The following is a 26,543-nucleotide window of genomic DNA, read 5'->3' as shown; positions in this document are numbered from 1 at the left end:
TAATCAGCACTCGATTTAAAAAAAGCAGTGGGGCACCTCTCCTTCCCTAGGTTGCAGTTGATTGTGGTCGGCTCAGGCCGAGTTGTTTGGGAAATACGAGTTTTGCCCAGCGTGAGTCAGCACTGCCCTGGGTAAACTGCCTGCTCTGTTGCAATCTTGCTTACCAAAGACACGTCCCCAGGCGGCACCATTCACTTTGCCTGAAAGCCGCTGCTGTTGGTTCCTGGGATGATCTCATCTGAACGTGGCTCCAAGGACCTCAGCGGCAGGAACAGGAGGCAGCTTGCTTTCTGCCGTGGCAATGTTTTGAAACAGGCAAAATCAGGTAACCCCAGACTGTTTTTCTCTTAGTTTCATTAGCTAAACTGAGCTACAGGAGAAACTGGGAAAATCTGTAGTCTTCAGAAATGAGTCAACGCCTTATCAATTTGGATATCTTAAAGTTAGCCTTCAACTCTTTCGAGGGGGTCTTAAAGGGAAGTTTCATTTCATTTGGGATCTGGATGTGGTTTGGGGCCTAATTAGACCATTTATTATATAAACCTTAGAGAAGGCAAACATGTTAGTTTTACGCTTTATCCATCTTTTGCTCTTGTGTTTTCTGTTCTTTTTGTGTCTTGTGAGAAGTAGTTTAGTCAAACTAAACCATTGTTAAAGGAAGAGAGAAAGGCAAACATATTTGCTTATCTACCTAATAACTGTGAATATTGAATTGTAGAGAACACTGTCTTACAGGTGAGTTTCCATATTCCTTTCTGAGGTGTTATGAAGAGCCCCCCCATCCCTAATTCTATTCAGGCTACTGCCCTATTTCCCTCCTGCTCTTCACCCCTAATCCTTTTATTTTTTTTTAATTATTTTATTTTATTATTATCATTTATTTATTTATTTATTTTCCTCCCAAAGCCCCATTAGATAGTTGTATGTCATAGCTGCATATCCTTCTAGTTGCTGTATGTGGGACGCGGCCTCAGCATGGCCGGAGAAGCGGTGCGTCGGTGCGCACCCGGGGTCCGAACCCGGGGCCGCCAGCAGCGGAGCGCGCACACTTAACCACTAAGCCACGGGGCCGGCCCACCCCTAATCCTTTTAAATCTTCAGCCTCATCTCTAGGTAGTTGCCCCCCTCGGAGTTTACTTCTGCGGTTTACAATTACCCCTAAATGGTCCATATTGTGTTTTACTTCAGGCCTTTGCATAGACAAGCCTTCTCTGAAACACCCTGCCCCAACTCAACCTAGCCACTTGGCTTTAGCCTAGAAGTCACTTCTCCCATGAGGTCTCTTCTTACTCACTAGGACAGAATGAGTACTCAGGAGAACCCTGGATTTACTCCACTCTGTTTTGTTAGGATTATTTATGTCCATGGTACTTGGCACATAGTCAGTTCTCATGGGTAGAATGAGGAAGAGCCTGTACTGTACTTCCTCAACTCGGATCCTCTTAGCAACCCTTTGTTATTTTTGCTTCTACCCTCCATTACCCTACTCACGTTTTCCTGAAGATCACAAGTAAACCCCTAGCTACCAAACCTGATGTCCTGGTTTCAGCCTCCATTTTATTTAATCTCTGCCTAGCATTTGTCTTGAACCATTCTTTATTGTTTGAGAACCAATCTTTATTGAACCATTCCTTTTTTCCCAGGAACTCTCTTCATTTGGCTTTGAGGCCACCTTCTCTCTTCTGAATTTCTCAAGTATCCTTCCGTTATTGCCGTTCTCTTTTGACTATCCCATCAACGTTGAGATGCTCCAAAGCTTTGCCTTGGCTATCTTTTCCCTTTTTCCCCACCTCCTTCCTCTAAGGATCTCAGACATGCCCATAAATTCAGCTAGCCTCAGTGTGTCCTAGCAGCCCAGCTATCTCTCCCAAACCTCAGATCCTTGTTTCCAACTAGACAGATCTTGACAAGCTTTGTCCAACTTCACCTACCAGGGTGTTCAGAAGGCATCTTAAATTCAACACAGAACGACTCATTATCTCCCCTACCCAGTACCTGTTATCTGCTTGATTTGCTGTATGCTTGAACTCTGTTAATTATATTCACCAAATCTTCCTGTTCATTCTTTTTATGCCTCACGTCCTCTAAATAGGCTACATCTATGGTTGCTAAACCCTTTTGGTTATATTGGAGTACTATTTGATGTGTGTCTTTTCTTTATTCCCACCTTATTGCCTTAATTTACCAGAGGTCAAAAGCTAGACTTTTTGTTTAACCAGCCCAATGACTTAAAATTTTGTGTGTGAATACTTTTAGGCAGGGCCTGCACTCTTCAAAGATTACGGATACCGCTGTTCTCCCAGATCTTACACACTAAAGATGTCACATTTTACCTACTTTGTCTCCAGGAATTTGGGTTTGTAACTTCTGGTTCAGACTTTTATCAAATCTTGACTCCACCAAAAGTCTTTCTCTGCTCCTGTTTCTCCATATTGTTGCCACAGTTACCTTCCTAAAGGCCAAAACTAATCTTTTCATTCTCGAGTTTTCAGAGTGCCACTGGTGCCCTGTTTCCTACTTAGCTTGATATATCAAGTCCTTCACACTTTGACGCTATCCTGCCTCTTACTGTTACCCGTCTTTGCTCTCTCTCCTTTCTCCAGCTGTTTCTCTCCTCTCCATCTTCACTAAACTTCTCATTTTTCCAGTCCCCGGTTATACCATATTCCTTTAGGACTCTGCCTTTTCCTATTGGCTTCCTCTTCTCTGCCTGGCAAAGTACCCATCCCCCAGGAGACTTAGTTCGTATGTTAAACCTTCCCTGACTTCCTCAAGTAGTAATGCTTTTTACTTTTTTAAAAAGTACTTTTTTTTACTTTTTTTACTTTTTTAAATAAGTCCTTATTTGGACTTCCACAGCACTGTCTGTCTTTTCACTAGACTGTTAAGTTTTTTGACTGAACCTGGTCCCTGACGTAGAGGGTACCATCAGCCAATGGCTGGTACCATCAGGCAATGGCTGAAGTCGGTCCCTAGGGTCAAACCGCTAGTCTAAATGTCTTTATTAGTCTTGGCAGTATTACAAAATTCATAAGCTCTCTTGTTAGATGGCATGTTTTTGGTTCCTATTTGATGAACTTGAGTCCATGGTACCTATTCCGTATGTCACCTGAAACCATGAGTAATCATTCAGAGTTAATTTGAAGATTTATAGGGCTTGCTAAAACTTAGTTCCACAATATCACCTTTTTTTTTAAATTTTATTTATTTATTTTTTTTCCCCAAAGCCCCAGTAGATAGTTGTATGTCATAGATGCACATTCTTCCAGTTGCTGTACGTGGGACACGGCCTCAGCATAGCCGGAGAAGCAGTGCGTCCAGTGCGCGCCCGGGATCTGAACCCGGGCCGCCAGCAGCGGAGCGCGCCACTCAACTGCTAAGCCATGGGGCCGACCCTCACCTAACATTTTTATAGTACTTTCCAGTACTATAACCAGCCCAGTGGCGTAGCAGTTAAGTTTGTGCGTTCTGCTTCTGTGGTCCGGGGTTCGCTGTTTCGGATCCTAGGGGCGGACCTACTCACTGCTCATCAAGCCATGCTGAGGCAGCATCCCATACAGAAGAGCTACAACTCTACGACTATAATATGCAACTACGTATGTGGGGAGAAAAAAGAAAAAGAGGAAGATTGGTAACAGGTGTTAGCGCAGGGCCAACCTGCCTCAAAAAAAAAAAAATTAAAAACTATAGTACTTCAGAAAATTATTCCCTTATGTCATTTTATTTGATACCTACAATACTTTGTGTTGGGTAGGCTTTATTTTCCCTATTTTACTGGGAATTATAAGGGTACTTCTGAGATTGAAGCATACATTCAGATAAGACTCAGAGAAAAAAAACATGTTTTCACACTGTGTTAAGCAACTGGTTTGTCTCTTTGTGGTTAAATATGTCCTGTTGGGTTCTATTAGAATAGGTGCCTTTGCTCAATAGGCAAGTGCTAAAGATCTTGCCTTTTACAAGACTACTTTATCTTCGAGGTAGGAGGAGGAGGTACCCAGGCCGTGGTTAGAGACCTTCACTGAAATTAATGTTGTGCCCACTCCAACCTCTCAAGCTTTTCTACTATGCCTTAAATATCTAGAATTTGTTAAAACCTACTGCAGTAGTGGAGTGTCAAACCAGGTTGATGAGTGAAAGGAGTCATCACAAAATGGAGCAAGCTGAGTGTTAAGAGCAGAAAAGGTTTCATGGTAATTCTAGTAAGTGATTAAGTTTGTAGGGTAGTTCACAACTTTTGGGGTGCCAAGATTTCATATTTGGGACTATGTGTAATTTGATTATAGAAAGGTGAACCATAAAGGGCTGAGAAATAATCTCTGTTAGATATTGGCATGTGGCATCCAATTGGTTCCCCCCATACTTAAGAGAGGATAAAGATGATTAAAAAATTAAAAAAAAAAACTTATCATTATAAGTTTAAAAAAAAATAGGAAAGATTTTAGCCTTTGGGTACATCTTCAAGTACAAGAATAGTTTTTGCCAGGGGGATTTTGATTAATTGTTTTTCATGTACTTCAAAGATTTAGGAGGAAATGGGCTTAAATTGAAGGAGGAGTAATTTTAATGAATATGAGGAACAGTTTCTTGATCATCAAAGTTGGGAAACATTTGAATGACCCCTAAAAGAGAGTGTTGAATTTCTGACTGTTTCGGTTATCTATTCCTGTGTAAGAAGTCACCTTAAAACTTTTAGTGGCTTCAGATGACAACCATTTTATTGCTCATGATTCTGTGGGTTAGTAATTCAGGGAAGAGGGACATATTGCTTTGCTCCATGTGGTGTTGACTGGACTGGAGGATCCAATATATCTCCATCACATCTCTGAGGCCTTGGTGCTAGCTGTTGGCTGGGACATCTTGGTTCTCCTCCATGAGGTCCATCTCTCTCTAGGCCTCTCATCATTCATTAACCTAGATCGGGCTCTTTTTTACGGGTCGTTGGTTTCCAAGTGGGCCATAATGGAAGCTACAGGGTCTCTTAAGGCCTAGGCCTGGGAGTCATACATCATCACATTTGCCCCATTCTTTTGGTTAAAGTAAGTCACAAGTGTAGCTCATATCCAAGAGGAGGGGACATGGACTCCACCTCTTGAAGGGTAAAGTGTCAAAGTCACACTGCAGAAAGACATGCAGTATGGTTGGGATTATTGTGGCCAGTTTTAGAAACAATTTACCTCACTGACCTTAGAGATTTTTAATGAGAGAATAATCAATTCATGTTTATTGAGTAGGTAGTATGGGCATATGATTTACAAACTTGGCTGTGTGTCAGAGCCATCTGGGAGCTTTTTTACAAGCATAGACTCCTTAGGTACCAGACATGTGAATCAGTATCTCCTGGGGATATTGGCACAGAACATTTGTCCTTTTTCTCAGGTAACTATCAGTAAAATGAGGATGGGGGTGGGGAGTGGGAACAAGACAGATCCAGATAGGTATAACATATAGGGCTGCATGGTAGGCGCCTTAAGATAGGCCTGCTGGTCTGCTGCTTCCAGGACCTGGCTGAACCCTCTGCCTGGCACGCTCTACCTTCCAGTCTGCCGAGGATAGGTTATATCTCATTCAGTCAGCACATCATCGAAGGAGTGTTTCTTGATGCCTCACTTATTTTTTTCTCATAGTTTCTAGCTCTTTTTCCTTCCTAGCATTTTTTGGTTTATAATTAAATATTGGTATGATTATTTGGCTGATGTATAATAAACAAAAATATGTCTGCTTTGCTTTTCCGTATCTAACATAGTCCCTGCCTCATAAAATGTACTCAGCAAGTATTTGTTGAATGAGTAAGTGGTTGATTGAATGCATGAATGAATGAAGCGATATTTGAAATTCAGTTTTAAAGGGTGATTAGAATTTTGGACAGGTGGAGCAAATGAATGGAAAATTCATAGTTCTGAAGCGGAAAGTGTAGATTATATTGCTCATATAATTTCAGCAGATTGGAGGAACTGGTTTGAGAAAAGATGAAGGGTTTGGTTTTGAGTGTACTTGGTATGCTAAATTTGAGGTCTAGGTATCCAGCAGGCATTTAGAAATGAGGTACTGAAACTGAAGGGTGAGATTGATTCTCAATATTTAGATTTGGAGTCATCTGACTGAAGACTATGGAATCTATTCATTCAACAGGTACTTGCTGAGCTTCCACTGTGCGCCAGACAACCGCATTGTAGGGAAGGTGAGCTGAAGTCTGACTGATGAGAAGCCAGCTGTGGAGAATGTTCCAGGCAGGAATGGAACCACAAGTGTGCAGGCCTTGAGGCAAGAAATAATTTATTATTTTTGAGGAACTGAAAGGAGACCACAAAGGACCTAGAGTGAGGTGTATGGGGGGTCGGGGGCAGGAACAAAGTGAAGTAAAGTAGGAGAGGTAGGCAGCGCCCACATCACTTGGGGCCTTTGTGGGCCATATAGGGAGTCTAGGCTTTACAAAAAAGCATGATGGGAAACCACTGAAGGCTTTACAGCAGGAGAGTAACAAGCAGAGTATGTTTTTTTTTAAATAAAAGGTTACCTTGTATGGAGAAAAGAGAGTGACAAGGATGGGACCAATAAGGAGACGTTTGCTCTAGTTCTTGAGAAAGATAATGATATATAAGGCAGGGTATGGTAGTGGACATAGAACAGGATATTTACAGAATATATTTAAAAAGTGGAACCAAAATTCACTAGAGAAGGAAAGGAAGAATGGTTAGTACAGAGCCCTACAGGTTATTTAGAGGGCAAAAGGAGGAGCCAGGGGAGGAGAGGGAGAAAGACTGACTTTTGAAATCACAGGAGAATCGAGCTACTGCACTTTCAGTGGGAGCCAAAGGGGAAGAAGGAGCCTGTGAGAGAGGCTGAAGGAAGGAAATGCGTAGGTCATTGGTGTATGGGGCTGCAGGGAGGTCATGAAGGAAAAAGCCAGGCATTTAGATATCAGAAGATCATTGGTGCCCTTGGAGAAAGGGCTTTCAGTAGAGTGGAGTGGAGCTAATGAATAAGTGTGTGACATGGAAGTGAAGCAGAGTACCAGCTACTCGGTTGGGGAAGTTGGGAAATGAAGAGAATGGAGACTGAGCAGAGAGCTCACTTTGTGTAGACTTGCACAGAGAAGCACGTGTGTGGAGGCAGGTTTTTAAAAATTGTAACGGACCAATATTTACTCTTGCCAGTTACTGTGCTAGGAGCTCCTAGGTATCTTTGTCTTTAAACAGTTTGCCTAATAGTGTAGTGACCTCCAAAATGAATTTCCAAATTCTACGGGTATATGAGACCTTCCTTTGGGGTATGGGAAGGAAATATTAGAACTAAGTTTTTCTATATTTTTATCTTACCCTTTGAAATTTCTTTTAGATAATGTTATGTTTTAGAAAGAACAGAGTATATTTGTATAGTAGTAATTGTCTAATTTGCTCTTAAATATAGATGTATTATAGATGTGCTAATTTTTTTTTTTAACTTATGGTCAAAAATGGTAGACTCTACTGATCTAGTGCATAAAGGGGAGTTTTTGAGATGGAGAGAAAAGATGAGGCACAGAGAAGCACGGGAAATCAACATGCCAAGTAGTCGGCACATTGTTTTAAGTCTCTTAAGGGGGCCAGCCTCGTGGCTTAGCTGTTAAAGGGCGCACCTCCGCTACTGGCGGCCCGGGTTCGGATCCCAGGTGTGCACCGATGCACCGCTTGTCCGGCCATGCTGAGGCTGCGTCCCACATACAGCAACTGGAAGGATGTGCAACTATGACATACAACTATCTACTGGGGCTTTGGGGAGAAAAAGGGAAAAAAAGGAGGAGGATTGGCAATAGATGTTGGCTCAGGGCCGGTCTTCCTCACACACACAAAAATATAAATAAGTAAATAAATCTCTTAAGAACCCCTTGAACTTATTTTCCCCATTTTACAGACAGGAAACTGAAGACTGGAGAATTTAAGTTGTGCGAGGTCACGCAGCTGATAAGTGGTAGAACTGGAATTTGAAGCCAGGTCTGTTTTACTTGAAAGCCTTATCACCTCACTGACTCTTCCTCTCTTCATCTGCTTAGTGCTTTTCCGGAGTTTTCCATTTAATTCTCACAGTGATTCTGTAAGGAACATATTAAAATGCCCATTTTGCAGTTGAGGAATCTGCAGCACAGATGAAACGTTAGTGCACGGTCACATACCTAGTATATAGCAGCAGCTAGACTCCTGCCTCCAGTGTTCTTTCCACTGTACCACCATACCTCCCAAAATAAATGGACGGAACTCGGTTGAATTGTTTTGGTAAAGTAGGTGAGGAGGTTTCTAGTTATCTGACAAAGGAGTAGAAGAGGGGATAAGGAAGATTACTTAAACAAAGTGGAAAACAGTTCTCATTTTTTGAGCACTTACTCTGTGGTGTTAAGGGTTTGCGTTAATTTCTTCATTTAGATACTCCATTTTACAGATGCGGAAAATGAAATTTAGGGAAATGAAGCACCTTGACTGAGGTCACACTGGAAGACTGAGTTATGTCTGGCTCCAGGCCCCATGTCCTAAACCCCACACAACACTGCTCTTTGGGAAGTCGCTATGGAGACATCAACTAGAGGTTAATAAAACATGTCTGAGCCCAATGATGGCTTGATCCCAGTTGTATGAATTTGTTGGGAACCCAGTGAATAAAGTCTTTTGACTTTTCTGTAATACTTGGTAGCTCAGGTGTGGACAAGTTGGGGAGGGGAGGGGAAGAAACACATAGAATAAGAGTTCAGTAAATTAGAAGAGGGCTTCAGGGTGCAGGAATGGCAGATTGCAGTGGATTGTGTTAAGAAAAGTTGTGTTTGAAATTCATTCTTACAGTAAATATCATGGTTCCCTTTGATGCAAAGTATACTGGGATATGAAGGAAAGAATGCAAAGATGGGATCTTTGACCTCTAGAAGGTTAGAGAGGGAGATAAAGTGCTTCATCATAGTGCGTAATTGAAGGGTATGAGAGAGGTGGAAGGCGGAGGACAAGTATGGGAAGGTATTATCCAAGTTGGCTTGTTGTAGATTGAGGGTGGCATTAGGTAGGGCTGGCCTGGTGAGTACCATCTAGCTTCTCAGGAAGCCTCCTCAGGGTTTTGGTTACTGTGTTTTAGGTCTGGTTCTCAGGTGACAAAATGTATTTTGTTTTGTGCTTGGAAATGATCAGTCTTATGGAGACAGGATTGTATTCAGACTTGAGTGACTGCTCAGAACGGAATGCCAATTTATTTGAGTGCAGGATTCCTTTTCTGTTAACAGGATTCTGGATTTTGCTAGGATATTGCTTTTCAATACCAAGAGATCTGAGAAATGAAATTTAATAATATCAAGTTTGCTTGGTGAGCATGGAATAATACGATAGAATAGTTTGTGAGGGAGAATACAGTTACAAAAAAGCTAAGATTATTGATTGCTTACTATATGCCAGGTTTTATACCAAGTGCTTTGCATACAGTAGGACATTTAATTCTCCCAGTGGTCCTCTTGCAAAGTGGGCACAATTATCCTCAGTTTACAAATGAGCAAACCAAAGCTCTGTCCAGGCTGGTAAGAGGCTGAACTGAAAGTGAAACCAAGTCCCTCTGACTCTTAAGAGCCCATACCCCTAACTGCTACTATATGTTGTTCCCATTTAGGCTTCATAAAAGAACCTTGTCCTACTGCAGAGAAGAGGGTGTGTTAACTACCGCCAATATTTTCTGCCTTGGGTGATTCTGGAGTCAGAATGGCCCCCTCTATTTTTCTAAGTTTCTTTGTTGACCATACTTTGATGTGGTCACATTCTTTGTTTAAATATATTAATACCATCATCCAAGCCTTTTTGTCCTCCTCTCTTCTTGCTTTGGTTTGAAGACATTGTATCTCTTTGGAAGGACTTTTCATATCTGCACACATTGATTTTGTGTTGATTTCATTATCTTAATTTTGTTGGTTATGAGATTCTTCTAGCTCCTGACTAGTCAACCTCTCCCTCCCCTTCCTTCTTCTCCACTGGATTTAAATTCAAATTCTGAGTCTGATTTTGGAATACTCATTCTGGCACCAATCCAGCTATCCAATTTAGCCATGGCTCTCTGGATTGCTAGTTATTATTATTACCATCGCTCCCTTCATGTCCACTTATGTCCCAATCAAATCCAGTTACTCACTGTACCTGTATGTCCTTGATTTCCTACTAGGGTGTCCTTGTTTCTGTTGTGTTTTCAGCTTGGAATGTCGTTCTTCCTATGAAGTCTCCTTGTCTGATCCCTCACCAGATGTAATCACTTCCTCCTCTGGGTCTCATAGTAGAGGATTCTCTTTTACGTCTCCTTTATGGCACAATACACTTTCTGCCACATATTTCAATTGTTAGTGTACGTGCCTTTCTCTCTCCTACAAGACTATAACCTCGTTGAGCAGATCTGATTGACCTCTGTATCTCCTCTAGTGTCTTGTTCAGTTCTCTGCACATACTAGGCGTTTGATATCTGTTGGATGAATGAATGAATGGATGAGCAGAATTTCAGATTAAAGTTTCTGCTCATTGGTTTAGATTTTCCCCCTTCTTTGCTTTTCTTTTTCCTTTCCCATTTCCTTTTCTACTAAACTTGCTGTGTTTTCCCTTGTCCTGATTCACCACACTTGTCTTCACTACTCCCTTTTCTTACTCAGATTTTGCCTCATTCTTTCCCCATGAGCAGTCACTGTGTGGGAGTGCCACATGCTGCTGGTCAGATTTTCTCCATCCTTTCGTGCCTCTAGTCTCTTCAGGAATCATATGACCAGCATGGGAACTGAGTGGTGATTACATTAAGATCTTAATAAAAAGACCATATGTAAAGAACGGTCCTTAAGGTTTGTTAGTGTATTGCTTGCAAGAGGAAAACTTTCTGATCGACATTTCAAGGGAAAGGGAAAAAAATCCTTGGGTACTTGGGAGGTAAACCAAGGCATAGATTCATCCTGTGGGCTGTGGGATGTTAGAGGTATCTTATTTGACCAAAGAAATAATGCAGGAAGCCACAGAAGCTTCTGCTGTTAGTGTTGAATCTCTGAATTTTTTCTGCAGTTGGAATAAACATTAGAGATTAGTATAGTCCAACCCTCCTATTTTCCAGATGAGAAAACAGACCCAAAGAGGCTAAATGACATGTCCATAAAAACTGGGATATTAGTTGCCCAAAATTTACTCCCAACACTGAATGTGGCTTGGAGGAACCGCTGGCTCTTTGAAAGCAATGGAAGTTTCACTTGAAGTGAAGTCTTCAGGTCTCTACAACTGAAGGCTTTTGCAGTGCTGAACAGTAGGCTCAGGTTGGACTGGGGGCAGTGTTCACCAGAAGGCCCTTTTAGTTGTCACGATCACTTGGGGTGGTTCCCTTCTGGGAATCGGCTCAGTGGGGACTGGCCGACAGAAGTCTGTGGCTTCCACATTTGAAAAGAGGCCAGTGTTTAATAATAAAAACATTTCCAATTTTTCTTGCTCTTTTTCCCAGCCCTCATATTCCAAGTTTTGGTTCAGGCTTAATTTTCTTATCTCAGCACGGTTTGTGTTGAGTTTTCATTGTTTACTTTAGGTCAGATGTCAGTACGAAGCATGGGAAATCCAGAAAGCCTCTTAGAGGCTCATGATTGTTTTTTGTGCTTTTTAGCTGAATCTTTTTTCCGATTCATAGAATAATGTATTTTATTGTCATTGAAATACAGTCCAGTGAGCCAGTTGTCGGCAGATATGAGAGGTTCCTATTTGTGAGTAGGGAGCAGCAGTGTGAAGAGATCAGCCAGTCCGGAACAGGAAGTCAAGTGCAAACAGGATGTGCTTGTCTTCACTGTAACTTGTGTGCTTGAAACTTGGTGTGGTTAAAAAGGCAAGACTTCTAATATTTGAGCTTGGCTGGAGAAGTCCCTGGTTCTGGCTTGGAAAGGAGCTAAGGTAACTAGTCCTATACTGCCCTTGCCTTTATACAGGTGCACATCTTCTAGGGGTCAGGTCATTCTTCCTGGTGCATGGTGGGTTTTCCTGGCTTACACCATATTGCATCCATATGTTTTATACCGTGAAACCACTGAATTGACTGCTGACCTGGTACTTTCAGTAGATGTAGGATTCACGCCGTGCTTGGCTATTTATTTTTTAATAACAATGGGAAATCTTAGCCTATAATTCACCACCCTTTTACATTAAAGGTTCCTTTTGTTGGATCCAGGATTTCTAGCACACCTTTTGAGTGTTTCCTGAGTGTAGTAGTTTACAAATTACCCCAGGGCCTTTTCAGTCTTGGAATTGAAAATTTCCTTACCATGTTGAAGGCTGGATTTAATGCTAACTGCTGAACTGATTTACTCCTAGGCAAGTTTCTGGAGAAGAGATTAAAGAAGTGATTTCCTGGGCTTGGTCACTCAGCTGGTAAACAGTCTTAGGAACTCCTGTTTTCTGAACCCCTCTCCCATTCCTCATTGCTTCCCACTGTGAAATCTGCTGTATATCATGTTCACCAGGGGGGCTGGCTTGGCTGCAGAGTAACTACCGTGGGGAGTAATCTTGGGATCTTGTGGATTATTATAACCACTTGAGTTATTTCAGAATAGGTCTGTTCTGATGGTGTCAAACCTTAATATGGGACAGATAAAGCTCTAGGGAATGTGTTTTTGTGCATTCCGTATCCCTGCCACATTGCAAAGAAGACTGTCCTTCCATTTGTAATTCCAGGAGCACGTGGGTGAAGTAGCAGCACATCTCAGCATCAATGAGAACAGCATTACTTCCTGGTGTCAGCACAGGTGTCTTTTTTCTTGAATCTGTGACGGAGTAGTGAATATGAGGTGGTTTGCACTTTGTTGTGGGATATAGGCAAAGAGTCAAACCTGCGACCAGGTTAAGCACAGGTATTTTCACAAGGAGAGAACACATGAGACTACAAAGGTTTCCTTTGTGGTTCTAGGCAAAGTAGAAATCTCCATTTCTGCTCCTCGGGATAGCTACTGGGCATATCACATCCCGGCAGGAGCAGAAAACATTTCAGAGAGTCAGCATAATTTTCAGATTGAGATCAAACATCAAACCAAGCCAAAGGTGTGTGGGAGGACGGGGGGCGGTTAGTCTGAATTCATCCTGGATTTATCACAAAATCCCATCTGACTTTAGTGCAGTGCAAGCAGGTATGAGCACTAGGTGGAGGCTGGAGGTGTATGTGTTCGGTTCTAAGAATTTGGTAGACAAGAGAGGTTGGAGAGCTAAGGGAGAAAGTTGAAACCGGCTGGACTGTGGGAAAAGTGACAAAAGCATTAGCAATGGGGGAGAATCAGGAAAAAATGTTAACAGCCTAGGGCTGCATGGAGGACAAACCACCTCTGAGAAGTTCTTCAGGGATTGTAAAATGAAGAGCTGGTGGCAGGGGCCTGGAGTCCTTTAGTTCTTCGAGGATCATTGGAAAACTAGATTGAGTCTGATTAAAGGTATCAGCATGTCTTTAAAAACAAAAAGTAGATAGGAGACAGAGCAGATAAATTTTGTCCCTTTAAACAACCTTAAAAAAGATTTTCTTTTTTTTTTTTTTATTTTTGTGAGGAAGATCAGCCCTGAGCTAACCTTCGTGCTAATCCTCCTCTCTTTTTGCTGAGGAAGACCTGCTCTGAGCTAACATGTATTGCCAATCCTCCTCCTTTTTTTCCCCCATAGCCCCAGTGGATAGTTGTATGTCATAGTTGCACATCCTTCTAGTTGCTGTATGTGGGACGCGGCCTCAGCATGGCCGCAGAAGCGGTGTGTCGGTGCACGCCCGGGATCCGGACCCGGGCCACCAGTAGTGGAGTGCGCGCACTTAACCACTAAGCCACGGGGCCGGCCCTAAAAAAGATTTTCTTTGAATTGTCTATAGCCAACTCTTATTGAGCATCTATTCTTTGCCAGGCTCTGGAATAAATGCTGCACATGCATTATTTTAAACCCTTCAAAATACCCTTTCAGTGTGGCAGGTTCCATTGTTTTTGAGGAAATTAAGGTTTAAGGGGATTAGAGAGCACCAGAATCTGAGTCCTTGTTCATCCCACACCGCGGTACATTTGGCTGCAGTGACTTCGGTATAGTCCACTTTGGAAAGGTAAAGTGCATAATTATAATTTTGATCCTAGGCAGAATTCCTGTCCTGAAGCGCTGCCTTTTCCCAGGGCACAGGAGTGCCAGAAACCCTCTCACCGCATCCCTGGCTTCGTGAACGTTTTTACTCATTAGTCGGTCACTGTGATAATATCTCCTGAAAGCAGCTTCTTCAGTCAGAGGGTCCAGAAAAGCGTATGTGGTAAATCCTATTTCCTGCACAAGAGTACGAGGGGGATCAGAGTCTCTTTATTCTTGATGAGCTTTGTCATCAGTTTTGATGGAAGAAGGATCCTGTGGTAGTTAAACTACAGGTCCGTTTATTCTGTTTTCTGCATGGTTAGAAGACTTGACTCTGAACTGCTTTCTTTCCTGATTGACTCCCCCTTTGGGGCAGAATGCCTGGGCTGAAATTAAATGTGTAGGTTTCTCTGCTGCAGTATTCAATCTGTCATCTCTCGTAAACACCACACTAAGAAGCAGCCATTTAATTGGTCAGCCCCCGAGGGTGATATTTTGGCACAACTCCACTGGTTAGAATTACTTTTCCCTGAACTTCCTAGCAGATGCCGAGGTCCCTCTGCAGATATTTGTCATAGACTAGTTGAAACCAGAGAGTTTCCAAGAACATTTATGACTTGTGATTATTATGTATGTTTTCCAGTTGTTTACAGCAGTTACCACTTCAGGAAAAGAGATAATTTATTAGTAGGGGAAAGTGAAATCTCTCTCCTTTTTCCCTTTTTCGTATTGTCATTCTAACACTTTATGCTCCAGGACCCTCTGCTGTTCTGTTTCTTGCATCCTTTGTCATGCTTGTCCTTCCACTCTGCCTGGAGTGTCAGTTGTAGCAACAGGCCAAGCTCTGCCTGGACCTGGGTGTGCTGATAGAGGTCTGTCTCTTTGATTGCTAGCGTTTCTTTCTTCTATTTTACTTCCCCAATTGTTTTCATTTTTATTTGTATTCTTAGCAATTCTCATCGCAGCACCATTCCAAACCAAAGCCTCGGGGAGGGCTCTGAAGCCCTCTGTGCCTTTTGATGCAGGGAAGGGATGGAAGTGACGATCTTGTTCATCTTCGAGGCTCTCCCCTTCTGGTTTTCTAATGCTATAATAACTGACAATTTTAACATTTTTTGTTTCTTTTAGAAGGTCAGTCTGTTACCATTCTTTTCTTGCTCAAGTAATCTTAGCAGACACTTAGATTATCTTCATCATGTGTTAGGTAGCCATGGTACTATTAGGCCTTTCGTTAAAGGTATTGCCATGGTTATATGGGTTTAAAATTTGTTGATCACTCTGGAATCATGATTGTGGAATTTTCAAGCATGAATTTCTGTCCCCTTTTTCTTTTAAAGCTCTAACGCTGTGGGGCTGGCCCGGTGGTGTAGCAGTTAAGTTTGCGCACTCCAACTTGGTGGCCCGGGGTTCGCAGATTCAGATCCTGGGTGTGGACCAATGCACCGTTCATCAAGCCATGCTGTGGAGGCATCCCATATAAAAAATAGAGGAAGATGGGCACAGATGCTAGCTCAGAGCCAATCTTCCTCACACACACACACACACACACACACACACACAAAAAGCTCTAATGCTGTTATCTTAGTAATGCTTCAGCAAATACCTGGTGATCATATTTACCTGGCACTAAGGCTGGCAGTAAAGCTCTAAAGTAGACTTGCTCTTGTCTCTTGTTTCACTTTCCACACTAACCACGGGAGAAGAATACTTCAAAAAGAATTATTCAAATTATTAGCCAATTGATTAAATACAGTGCTGCTAGAATGCTCATCCCCTCAGAATGTAGTCACCATGCCATGCATGGACCTTGCCTGGTTTTCTTCCTCATGGAATCCCCAGTGACTACAAGAGGGCTTGGCAGAGACTAGTGCTAAATAGATAATCAGATGAATGAATGAAAGTTATTGGGAGGTGTACATGATGCTATGAGAGCACAGACAGGGTCAGAGAAGCTTTCCCTGAGGAAATAAATACCGTGTGAGAGTGGTGGTGGGGGAGCAGCGGTCGAGGCTGAAAGAATAGCTTGAGGGAGGTTCCTAAAGCCAAAATAAGCTTGGCATTTGAGGGACTGAAAGAATGTAGGGGAGCTGGAGCTAAGAGCAAGGAATGAGCTCTAAGGATTTACTTTCTTTTTTTTTTAATTTTATTTATTTTTTTCCCCCAAAGCCCCAGTAGATAGTTGTATGTCATAGCTGCACATCCTTCCAGTTGCTGTATGTGGGACGCGGCCTCAGCATGGCCGGACAAGCGGTGCATCGGTGCGCACCTGGGATCCGAACCGGGGCAGCCAGCAGCGGAGCGCGCACACCCAACAGCTAAGCCACGGGGCCGGCCCAGAGGATTTACTTTCATTTTATTTAATGGTTACCAGTGAGAACGCTTGTTAAAAGGAAGATAATAGAGCATTAGTTGTAGTTGAGACTGTTAAGTCAAAACCCCTCCTCAGTTGGAACAAAGGTGGGCTAGAATAGAAACTGAAACGCATCTTAAATGTCTGTTACGGGCTTTATCTTTAGAAAGCTGAGTGTGTTATCTGTAGCACTAGGGCCCTGAGGTCGTGGTCAGTAGGAAATGCAAATGACTTACTGGATGTATAAATTAAAATTCTGGATTCCCAGGGATGGTTTTTCTGTCTACTATACCTTTTACAAGGTCCTCAAGTGTTGAAAAGATTGGCTTGATGGGTGGGTGCCCCTTTTTGGTGTCCCTAGCAGGGAGTAGAAGCTAGTATTAAATACTTCCTCCCTGCTGGCTGCTTTGGGTGATTTCCATTGTCTTCTCCCACAGTCAGTCCGTTAACCTCTCTCTCCCAGTACATAGGCCCTTGATTACTAGTGCTAGGGTCGGGAGTGTGGGCGGTGAAAGCAGTCCCCTCTGTCTGGAGGACCACAGTTAATCAAAGAACTTGGACTTACATTCCGTCACCTCCACCTGTGTGACCCTGGTCCAATTACCCAATCCTCAGGGCCCAGCCTTTTCATTTACAAAATGAACACTTTAATTCTGAATTTTGCAGGATTATTGTATTAAGTGAGACAATAGATGCAAATGTAACAACTCACTTGGCACACGTTAAGTGTTTTGTAGTGTTTTTACTTAAGAAATAAAATTTTCTAGGATCATCTGAGAAGGGTCTTCAGGACCCCTGAGTCTGAATAACTCCCCCAGATTTCCCCTTGTCTGCCGCCTGAAATAACAGCACAGGAGATTCTCTCACCCCAAGCTTTGGTCATTTATGTTAAAGTATAACTTGGGAACTGGAGGAGAGAGGAGACCGACCCCTAGTGTCTGAAGTCTTGGACATCTCAGGGTGAAGAGATCCTCTGGAAGTGGGTTTGGAGAGAGGCAAGACATTTAATCCTAATTACTGCCACACTGTAATGCCTACCATTTACTGAGTGTCTAGTACTGCCTTCTGCTCTTCACATAAGATTGACAGCCGGTAAAGGTATGCTCCCTCTTTATGCTGGACACCTACCCTTTGTCCAGCCTGTGAGGTGTAGGTAAGTTTATTCCTGTTATACTGAAGCTCCGAAAGGCAACTTTCTCAAGCTCATTCAGTTACTCAGTGTTAGAGCCACGATTTAAGGTCAGGTCTAACTGAGTCTAAAACCAAAGTAAAACATATTTGGGAACTTTTTTTTTTTTTTTTACTGTTCTGTTTCCTAAAAATTTAGCCCTAAAATAAAATCTTATTTAGAAAATAGGCTTTATCCATTACCCACATCCAAAGGACTACCTTGCAGGATGGAAAATGTCTGTTGGGTTTTAAAGCCTTTGGAAATGTTGTTTTCCTCACTGTGTCCCACCTTGTGGACGAATCCTTGTTTACATCCAGCCCGTGTACCACTTCAGCAGGGCTGTCGATCGAATTCAGGCCTTGGGTTCCAAAGTTCCGCAATATACTTGTCTCCTCTGTGACTTAGGTGTTCTGAATTCTGTATTCTAAAGTAAATATCTCAGAAATCATCTCCATATCTTAGAGAACACGCTTCCTCGTCGCACACCCAGGAAGTGAGGCCAGCCTGAGAGGTGGTTGCTCTGTGGGTTGCTTACTCACAAATGCAGCAGTTGCCCTTTTATGTTCATTGTGTTGTCACCAGCGTTTTAAATCTTCCCCTTCTGAGGTGGACACCTCTGGCAGGTGTACTGGAAAATTCCAGTTGTGACTCTGAGATTATGTTTTAAACAGTTTCAAGAGAGTTCATGTTTTTTTTCAGACTAACTTATTTTTTAAAAGTGAGCAGCCTTCCAAGTTTAGAGATGATTTTAAATTTCAGGTGAGTTCTCAAGATAATGATTGATTCTTCATTGGATGGGTGATGTGATCAGCTGTGCCAGAGGCCCCACCCCACCCAGTCCCTTGGGTGGTAGGAAACTCGAGATTTGCGAGATTTGCGTGACTGGAGAGAGTGAGAGGGATGCTGGACTTTCCAGCCAGTGGTCATGGTTGAACATCTAGGCTGTTGCCATTTTAGAATTGCAGCTTATAGTTAAACGATAATTTATTTTAATGTGCTATTTATGGAGCACCTACTCTAGGTTAGGCACTTTGTGTTACTTCTCATCCCTGCAGCTACCTGCCAACAGGGGAGGTATTATCCCTCTTATACAGGTGAGGAGACAGACTCAAAAAGCTTAAGTGACCTGTCCAAGGTTAGCTACCCTTTGTTTTTGATAAGGGGCTTTTTCTTTTCCATAGTCACTTATGTCACTATAAATATTGATAAAATCCTTTGGGCCCTAAGGAGAGATAACTAGGGCTTGCCTCATTGGCTATATTGATAAAAAGCTGAATGTTCCTCTGACCTCAGTTTGTTCATTCCACAAATTATTTGGGTGCCTGCTCTGAAGCGGCACTGTGCTAGATGATGTGGATAAAAAAGTGAAGACAGGTGAGGTTCCTGCCCTTAGAGTTTACGGTCTCTGGGTAGATAGACTGTAAAGGAACAAAGAAATATAGTTACAGATTATGATACTTCCCATGAAGGAAACTAAAAGGGTAATGATCCAGTGTACATGGCTGAAGAGGACTCCTCTAAAGAGGAGATATTTGAGTTGAGACCTGAAGGACGAGAAGGAGCAGTAGCAGCCGGGAGCTCGAGTGCAGAGAGCCTGAGGCAGGAAGGAGCTTGGTGTGCTTGAAGAACCCAGAGGTCACTGTGGCTTGAAGCCTTGTGAGTGGTGGGAAAAGGAGCACGACGTGAATTGGAGACGTGGGCAGGGGCTGGTGGCGCATGCAGGGTCTTTTGACCGTGTAAGGAGTTGGGATTTTCATTCTGAAATGCGATGGGAATCCACTGAAGAGCTCTCAGTATGTGTACAGGGGGAGGAGGGAAGTGGATGGTGCCTCATGGAGAAAGAAGTGGAGAGAGGCAAGAACTGAAGTCGGGCAACTAGTTAGGAGGCTGTTCTTTCATCTGAGAAGCGATTCTAGACTCTAGAAATAGAGTAGAGCACAAAGCCCCTGCCCTCATGGATTTTTTATTCTAGTTAGGGAAGGCAACTAACAAGGAAGCAGATAATACCAGCTCTAGTACTAAGCGTTATGCATGAGATTAGAATGTGACATTTAGACTGAGGGGTAAATGACAAGAAGGAGCCAAGCATGTGATGTTCTGGGGAGAAGAGTCCAGGCAGAAGGAACAAACAGCACATTCAAAAGGCTTAAAGAGGGAAATGTGAGTAACAGATGAGAGATGGCGATTTGGACCACTGTCAGGGCAGGGGAGATGGAGATAGGAATTTGTGAATCTTCAGCTTAAGAATGGTGTTAAAGCCACCTGATTGGGGTCCCCTCGGGGGAGAGAGCGTGGATGAAGAGGACACCGAAGACAGCCCAGGCGCTCCCAATATTTAAGGACAGAGGGAGGGTAAGAACCAGCAGAGAGGCTTTGAGGTGGGAAAACCAAGGGTGCAGAGTTCTGGACGCTGAGAGATGATTGGAGGGGAAAGTGTCAAGGAGGAGGGAAGGGTCACTGCGTCCAGCACCCCTGGGAGGTTGAGTAAGATGAAGATAGAGAAGTGTCGCTTGGACCTGGCCCTTGGAACTCCTTGGTGACCTTGAAAAGAAGAGATTAAGTGGAGTGGTTGGTCAAGCTAGACTGGAGAAGGTTGAAGAGTGAATTAGAGGTTGAGGAAGTGGAGTCAAATATTTGGAGAAGTTTTGATGTAGAGGAGAGCAGAGACAAGGACCTTCACTGAGGAGAGGGAGATATGGGGTCAAAAGGGGGTTTTTTGGTTATTATTTTTTACAAGTTACAAATATTCTACTAGGTGCTTTTTAAAACTCTCTTATATAAATATTTATTTATTGTTTATTTATTTTGGTGGGGAAGATTAGCCCTGAGCTAACATCTGTTGCCAGTCTTTTTTTTTTTTTTTTTTTTGCTGAGGAAGATCAGCCCTGGGCTAACATCTGTGCCTATCTTCCTCTACTTTATATGGGATGCTGCCACAGCATGGCTTGACAAGCAGTGCACAGGTCTGCACCAGGGATCTGAACCCGTGAACCCCGGGCCGCTAAAGTGGAGCCCACGAACTTAACCACTACACCACCACGCCGGCCCCTCTTATATAAACTTTTAATTGAAATATAACTAGAGAAGTACACAAATTGTAAGTGTCCGCTTTGATGAATTTTCACAAGTAAACATTATCTGTATAACCAGTATTCAGATTAAGAGATAGAGATAGAACATTACCAGGATCCCCCCTGTGCTCCCTTCATTTCTATCCTACCCCCAAAGAGTAACCACGATCCTGATTTCTAACACCGTAGATTAGTTTGCCTGTGTTTGAATTTTATATAAATGGAATCATTTAGTATGCATTTGTGCCTATTTTCTTTCACTCAACATTATATTTATGATTCATCTGTACTGTTGCATATATCAGTAGTTTGTTTATTCTCATTGCTGTCTGAACATATGGTAATTTATTTCTCTATTCTACTGCTGATGGGCATTTGGATTGTTTCTAGCTTGGGGCTATTACTGTAGTACTGCTGTGAACATTCTTGTCTACTCCTTTTGGTGCATGTATTTCTGTTAGGTATATTCTTGGAAGTGGAACTGCAAAGCCATGGGGGGTGTGTGTGTATGTGTATTTCCAAAGTGGTTGTACCAGTTTACACTTCAATTTTAGAGTTCCAGTTACTCTATATCCTTGTCAATACTTGCTAGTGTCTGTCTGTTCCATTTTAGCCATTCCAGTGGGTGTTTGGTGGTAACACATTGTGGTTGTAATTTGTACTTCCCTTATGATGAGGAAGAGTTTTTAAATCTGGGAGGTCCTGGAGCATGCCTGTGTGCTGATGGGAAGGCTGTGGTAGAGGTAGAAAGCAAAAGCTCAGAGGGGAATGGGCTGCAGGGTAGACAGGCTGATTTTTTTTTGGCGGAATGGGGAACACATCTCTTGTAGCTTACAGAGCATATGCTTCAGAGTCTAAGCAACTTAGGTTCAAATCCTGGCTTTACTACACTCGAGCCATGACCTTTAGCAAGTTACTTAACTTCTCTGAACTTTGGTTTTCTCACCTGAAAATGGGAAGAACTAATCTGCCTTGCCAGAATGGTGAGGATCACATGAGGTAACTCTAGGTAGTAGCTCAGTGCCTGGCAGGTAAAAAGCATTCTTCCAGTGGAGAATGGCTACTGTCTTCTTTACTTCTCAAAATATGTAATTACTTATCAGTTATTTCAAAGAGGCATAGCTAAGCCATATTGATAGGCTTTTCATAGCATTTCCTTTCAAAGCCTTTGTAATTGTACTTTAATTGCTTTTTAAGCATAATATACAAAATGAAGCAAAGCCCATTCTGTATTAATCATCCATAATGTGGGATACTTTTGTTTACGCACTTAAAGCATAGATGCTTTTAACAATTCCAGGAATATGGTAGTGATAGTAGGCAAGCCACCCTCAAAAAACTGGAGACTATTCTATAAGGTTTGCCACCTTGCCATTTTCTGATTTGCCCTGCCAGAAAGGTACTTCTTTGAGGATTGGAGGCATTTTAATTAGGTATTTTTAAAGGATTTTTGTAAAGTCTTATACAGTGGGTTCGCTGTATGTTACAGTTCCGAGATGTTGCTGTTTATGCATCTGTGTAAAGCCTGTTGTTGCAAAAGTACCTTGGCACACAGAACAGTTAATTAAAATCAGAACAGATTGGATGAGAACCTTGGGGATTTGACTTTACTGCCTTAGATTTTGGTGGTTAGCAAGGTGGTTTTGGAGTTGCATTGCAAACTAGCACTAATTTTACTAGGACACTGACATTCTGACCCTTCTACTCTGTGGGTCCATTCTGAGCCCACTCTCCTCCATGGGAAAGCCCATGACAACCACTGATCCACTTAAAACTGTTTGCCTTGGGCAGGTGAACAAGTGGAGAAGTGATTATTTTAAAATTACTTAGGATTCTAGGACTTACTAGGGAGAAATCACCTTATCTCCCCTCTTGTGTCTAAAAATGAGTGTACTCAGCCTACCTGGGTTAGGTCATTTATCTTTCCCTGTTATTCACACTGTAATTTTCCTGTTCACCAGGACTCAGTCTCTCAAGAAATACCAGTATACTTACCAAGCTGACAAAATCCCATGTGCTAGGTAGCCATTCTTGTCTCATACCACAGGGTTCTTCCACAGGGAATAGTCAATTTTCTTGTTTACCCCAGCCCTCATCTCCCATCTTGCTCTCCTTTAGGCAAAGTGCAAGAGGAGAGCCTGGCAGGTTTCAAATAAACTCAGTAAGAAATCAGTCAGAGACTGTATTTGAAGATTAAATTGCCAAGTCCACCTTTTCTGAAGAGGGTGAGAAGAATTGGAGAAGGAATTTTCAAGCCCTCAGTAAAGATTTGATAATAATTTTCTTTCAAGATCAGAAGGAGGTTTGTAGATCAGAGAGGGAAGTTTTTCAAAGATGTCAACATAGGGAGAATTGTTTTTTTTTCGTGAGGAAGATTGGCCCTGAGCTAACCTCTGTTGCCAATCTTCCTCTTTTTGCTTGAGGAAGATTGTTGCTGAGCTAATCTGTGCCAATCTTCTATTTTTTGTATGTGGGATGCTGCCACAGCATGGCTTGATGAGTGGTGTGTAGGTCCATGCCCAGGATCTGAACCAGTGAACCCTGGGCTGCCAAAGCGGAGCGTGCAAACTTAACCACTACACCCACCAGGCTGGCCCCTGGGAGAATTCTTTATTTATTTTTTTTGTGAGGAAGATCGGCCCTGAGCTAACATCTGCCAATCCTCCTCTTTTTTTGCTGAGGAAGACTGACTCTGGGCTAACATCCGTGCCCATCTTCCTCTACTTTATATGGGACACTGCCACAGCATGGCTTGCCAAGCGGTGCGTGGGTGCGCGCCTGGGATCCGAACTGGCGAACCCCGGGCCACCGCAGCGGAGCACGCACACTTAACCGCTTGCGCCACCGGGCGGGCCCCTGGGACCCACAGTTGGGTCCACTTTCAGTCCTTTAGTAACATATTCAGATGCCGTGTGTGTATCTATTTAGGGCTGAGGGATGAAAAAATATTCCCAAGAGAAAAGTGTTTAGTTTGTATGGCAATGTTAACATTATAAACTCTTTCCTTTCACTTCCTGAAATAACCCTGAATATAGCTGTCATTTCGACCTAGGGCTTTCCAGTTTGGCAAGAGAATACTTTTAACTGCCCATGTTAGGAAATGTGTCTTTTTGGTATTTAAATATATGTCAAGAAGAGTAAAAGCCTAGTCTGCTGACTTTGGTGAACCTGTTCTGGAGGCCGAGCAGGTCTAAGGTATTTTAGCACCGGAGACTCTTTCCACCTAACCCTTCCCATAATAACCTCTTCCCCACGTGTACGGGTCCCCAGGATAAGACTCTGTTCTCCACCTAAACATGGAGCTCGTGGAATAACAGAGCAGCAGATTTCAAGTCTTCTCACACAGCCAAATCCTTCTCAGAGTAGCCAAATACTTGAACAGGCTGACGGTTTTTCTTTCAGAGCTGTTCAGAAGAGGCAGCTAAGATTAGAACCAAAACTGAGAGAATGAAAATAGTGCTGAGGAAGATAGGTTCTCTTGACACCCAGCTAAGAGCTTTCTTAACTCTTGTATCAGGATGGCCTGAGCTGAGCTATCTATAGTGCCTTACTGGGCCTGAAGTCCCCTGGGGGCAAGGACCTTGTGGAAATCCTTTTGGCATCCGCAGTGCCCAGCACATAGCTGGTGCTTCCTGAGTGCTTGTTAAAGCACATGAATTTAAACAGTGTACAGCTGGGCAGCTTTCCAGTTTTTTCCTATTGATTGTGCCTTACCAACTGGGTCTTACCCGTTATGTGGCAAAGTCTTTACCTCTTAGGGAAAAATTGTAACATGTAGATTTCCTTGGGTGAAAGGAAAGTTTTTCTTCTTGTGGTTAAATACATCCGCCCCTTTTTATTTCATTCTTTCTACCTTTCTCTGCTAATGCTGTAAAGTTATCTTTGGTTACATTTGTCTTCATCTCTGTTCCACTCTCTGGTGAAAGAGGGTGACCTTCCTCCTGCCCAGGAGTAGTTCACCCCTGAATCTGATCACATGGTCACTTTTCTTTCTATTTCTGGCCCTTACTCCCATAATGTATTGCCAGCTTCCCTTCCTTTAGAATCTCTTAGTCTTTGGGGGATTTCTCTGCCGTCTATGAATATGTCTGCATTTCTCTTAGTGACCTGGATCCTCTTCAGCTACTGCCTTCTCTTTTCCCTTCACAGTCAAGTTTCTTGAAGAGTGATTTATCCTTAGAGTCTGGCACATCCTCACTTCTCATTCGATTTCCAACCTATGGTTATCAGTCAGCTTCTCTCTTCCTAAACTGCTCAGGCACAGAGCACACTCACATTTTCCTAAAACTAGGTCCATCGGGCATTATTGCATTCCTCGTTGTATTCTACTCTCTGGGTTATTTGACAGCATTGATAATTTCTTCTTGAAACTCAAAGACACTCTTCGAGTTCACCCATCTCTGAGCGTTCTTCCTATCTCTGTTCTGCTGGTTGGTTTTCCTCTGCTTGCCTTTTATTTATTTTTTTATTTTTTGTGAGGAAGATCAGCCCTGAGCTAACATCCATGCCAATCCTCCTCTTTTTCCTGAGGAAGACCGGCCCTGAGCTAACATCTATTGCCAATCCTCCTCCTTTTTTTTCCCCCCAAAGCCCCAGTAATAGTTGTACGTCATAGTTGCACATCCTTCTAGTTGCCGTATGTGGGATGCCGCCTCAGCATGGCTGGACAAGCAGTGCGTCGGTGCGCTCCCGGGATCCGAACCCGGGCCACCAGTAGCGGAGCGCGCGCACTTAACCGCTAAGTCATGGGACTGGCCCCTCTGCTTGCCTTTTATTTTTTTATTTTATTTTATTTTATTTATTTATTTTTTGTGGGAAAGATCGGCCCTGAGCTAACATCTGCCAATCCTCCCCTTTTTGCTGAGGAAGACTGGCCCTGGGCCAACACCCATGCCCATCCTTCCTCCACTTTTTATATAGGATGCCGCCACAGCATGGCCCGCCAAGCAGTGCATCGGTGCGCGCCCGTGATCCGAACCAGCAAACCCTGGGCTGCCACGGCAGAGCGTGCGCACCTAACCACTTGCGCCACCTGGCCGCCTCTCTGCTTGCCTTTTAGATCAGGTGTTCCCAAGGGTTCTCCCAGGCCGTCTTCTCTTTGACTCAGACTGTCTAATCAGTCTTCTGCCTCACTCCACCTTTACATACTTCAGTAGGCTGAGGATTCCCAAACCTTTGTCTTCAACCGAGACCATCCCCCTGTGTCTCTGTATACCTCAGCATGTCCCATAGGTACAAAACTCAACTGGTCGTCTTAACCTGCCCCCTCTTCACACACAGACACATGCCTCTTCCAGAGAGTTTTATCCCAGTCAGTGATTCCACTGTCTATCTTCTTGTGTAAGTCAGAGACCCTGAGATTCGTCCAAGGCTCTGTCATCTCTCCCCCTTCCCCCACCTCTTCAGTACATTGACACATCCTGCTAATTCTGTCAGAGACCTATCTATCCCTTTCTCTTACACCCATATTCTCACATCTTGCCTCTACTACTGCAGCAGCTTCCTGCTTCCACCCCACCCTTGCAGACTTGTTCTCCACTGGTCACTGCTCTAGTGCCCACTCCAGAATGCAAATAAGATCACAAAACCTGATTGCCTGAACCCCTAATTGTGTCCCATTACCTATAGGATAAAGTCCAGATTCCTTTCCATGGAATATAAGGTTTTTAGTGGCTGCCAGTTTACTTGCTGTACCCTTATCCTGGACCCAACCAAGCATTTTGTAGTTTCTTTAATGCCATGGTGCCTGCTGTTTTTTTCTTGAAAAATTTTTTTACTCTTGGCTTTCTGGTAAATTCCCATTTACTCCCACATCAGGATATGTGTGGCACATCATTTGAGAGGTCTTCTGTGGTCACCGCTCCACTCCTGAG

General features: G+C 43.1%; 1 protein-coding gene across 12 annotated transcripts in view; it reads left to right on the top strand.

Annotated features, from left to right (window-relative positions):
* Positions 1 to 26,543, top strand: part of RFFL (ring finger and FYVE like domain containing E3 ubiquitin protein ligase) — a 66,177-nt gene that overhangs the window by 19,381 nt on the left and 20,253 nt on the right. The window contains exons 1-2 of one of the 12 annotated variants that reach the window (XM_058560377.1): positions 262 to 325; positions 6,133 to 6,264. The exons of 5 other annotated variants lie outside the window; for them this stretch is intronic. Coding sequence is in view for 5 of the 7 variants with exons in the window: in XM_058560380.1 (XP_058416363.1) it covers positions 229 to 325 (97 nt within the window). In the remaining 2 variants the exon portion in view is untranslated. Of the gene's footprint in view, positions 1 to 109; positions 326 to 6,132; positions 6,265 to 26,543 lie in introns of those variants that run through there. 6 more of the 12 variants (XM_058560375.1, XM_058560380.1, XM_058560372.1 and 3 more) reach the window with 6 other exon arrangements.

Source organism: Diceros bicornis, chromosome 18, assembly GCF_020826845.1.
Source record: "Diceros bicornis minor isolate mBicDic1 chromosome 18, mDicBic1.mat.cur, whole genome shotgun sequence".
NCBI classification, from domain to species: Eukaryota; Metazoa; Chordata; class Mammalia; order Perissodactyla; family Rhinocerotidae; genus Diceros; species Diceros bicornis.
This window is presented reverse-complemented; position numbering and strand designations above follow the sequence as displayed.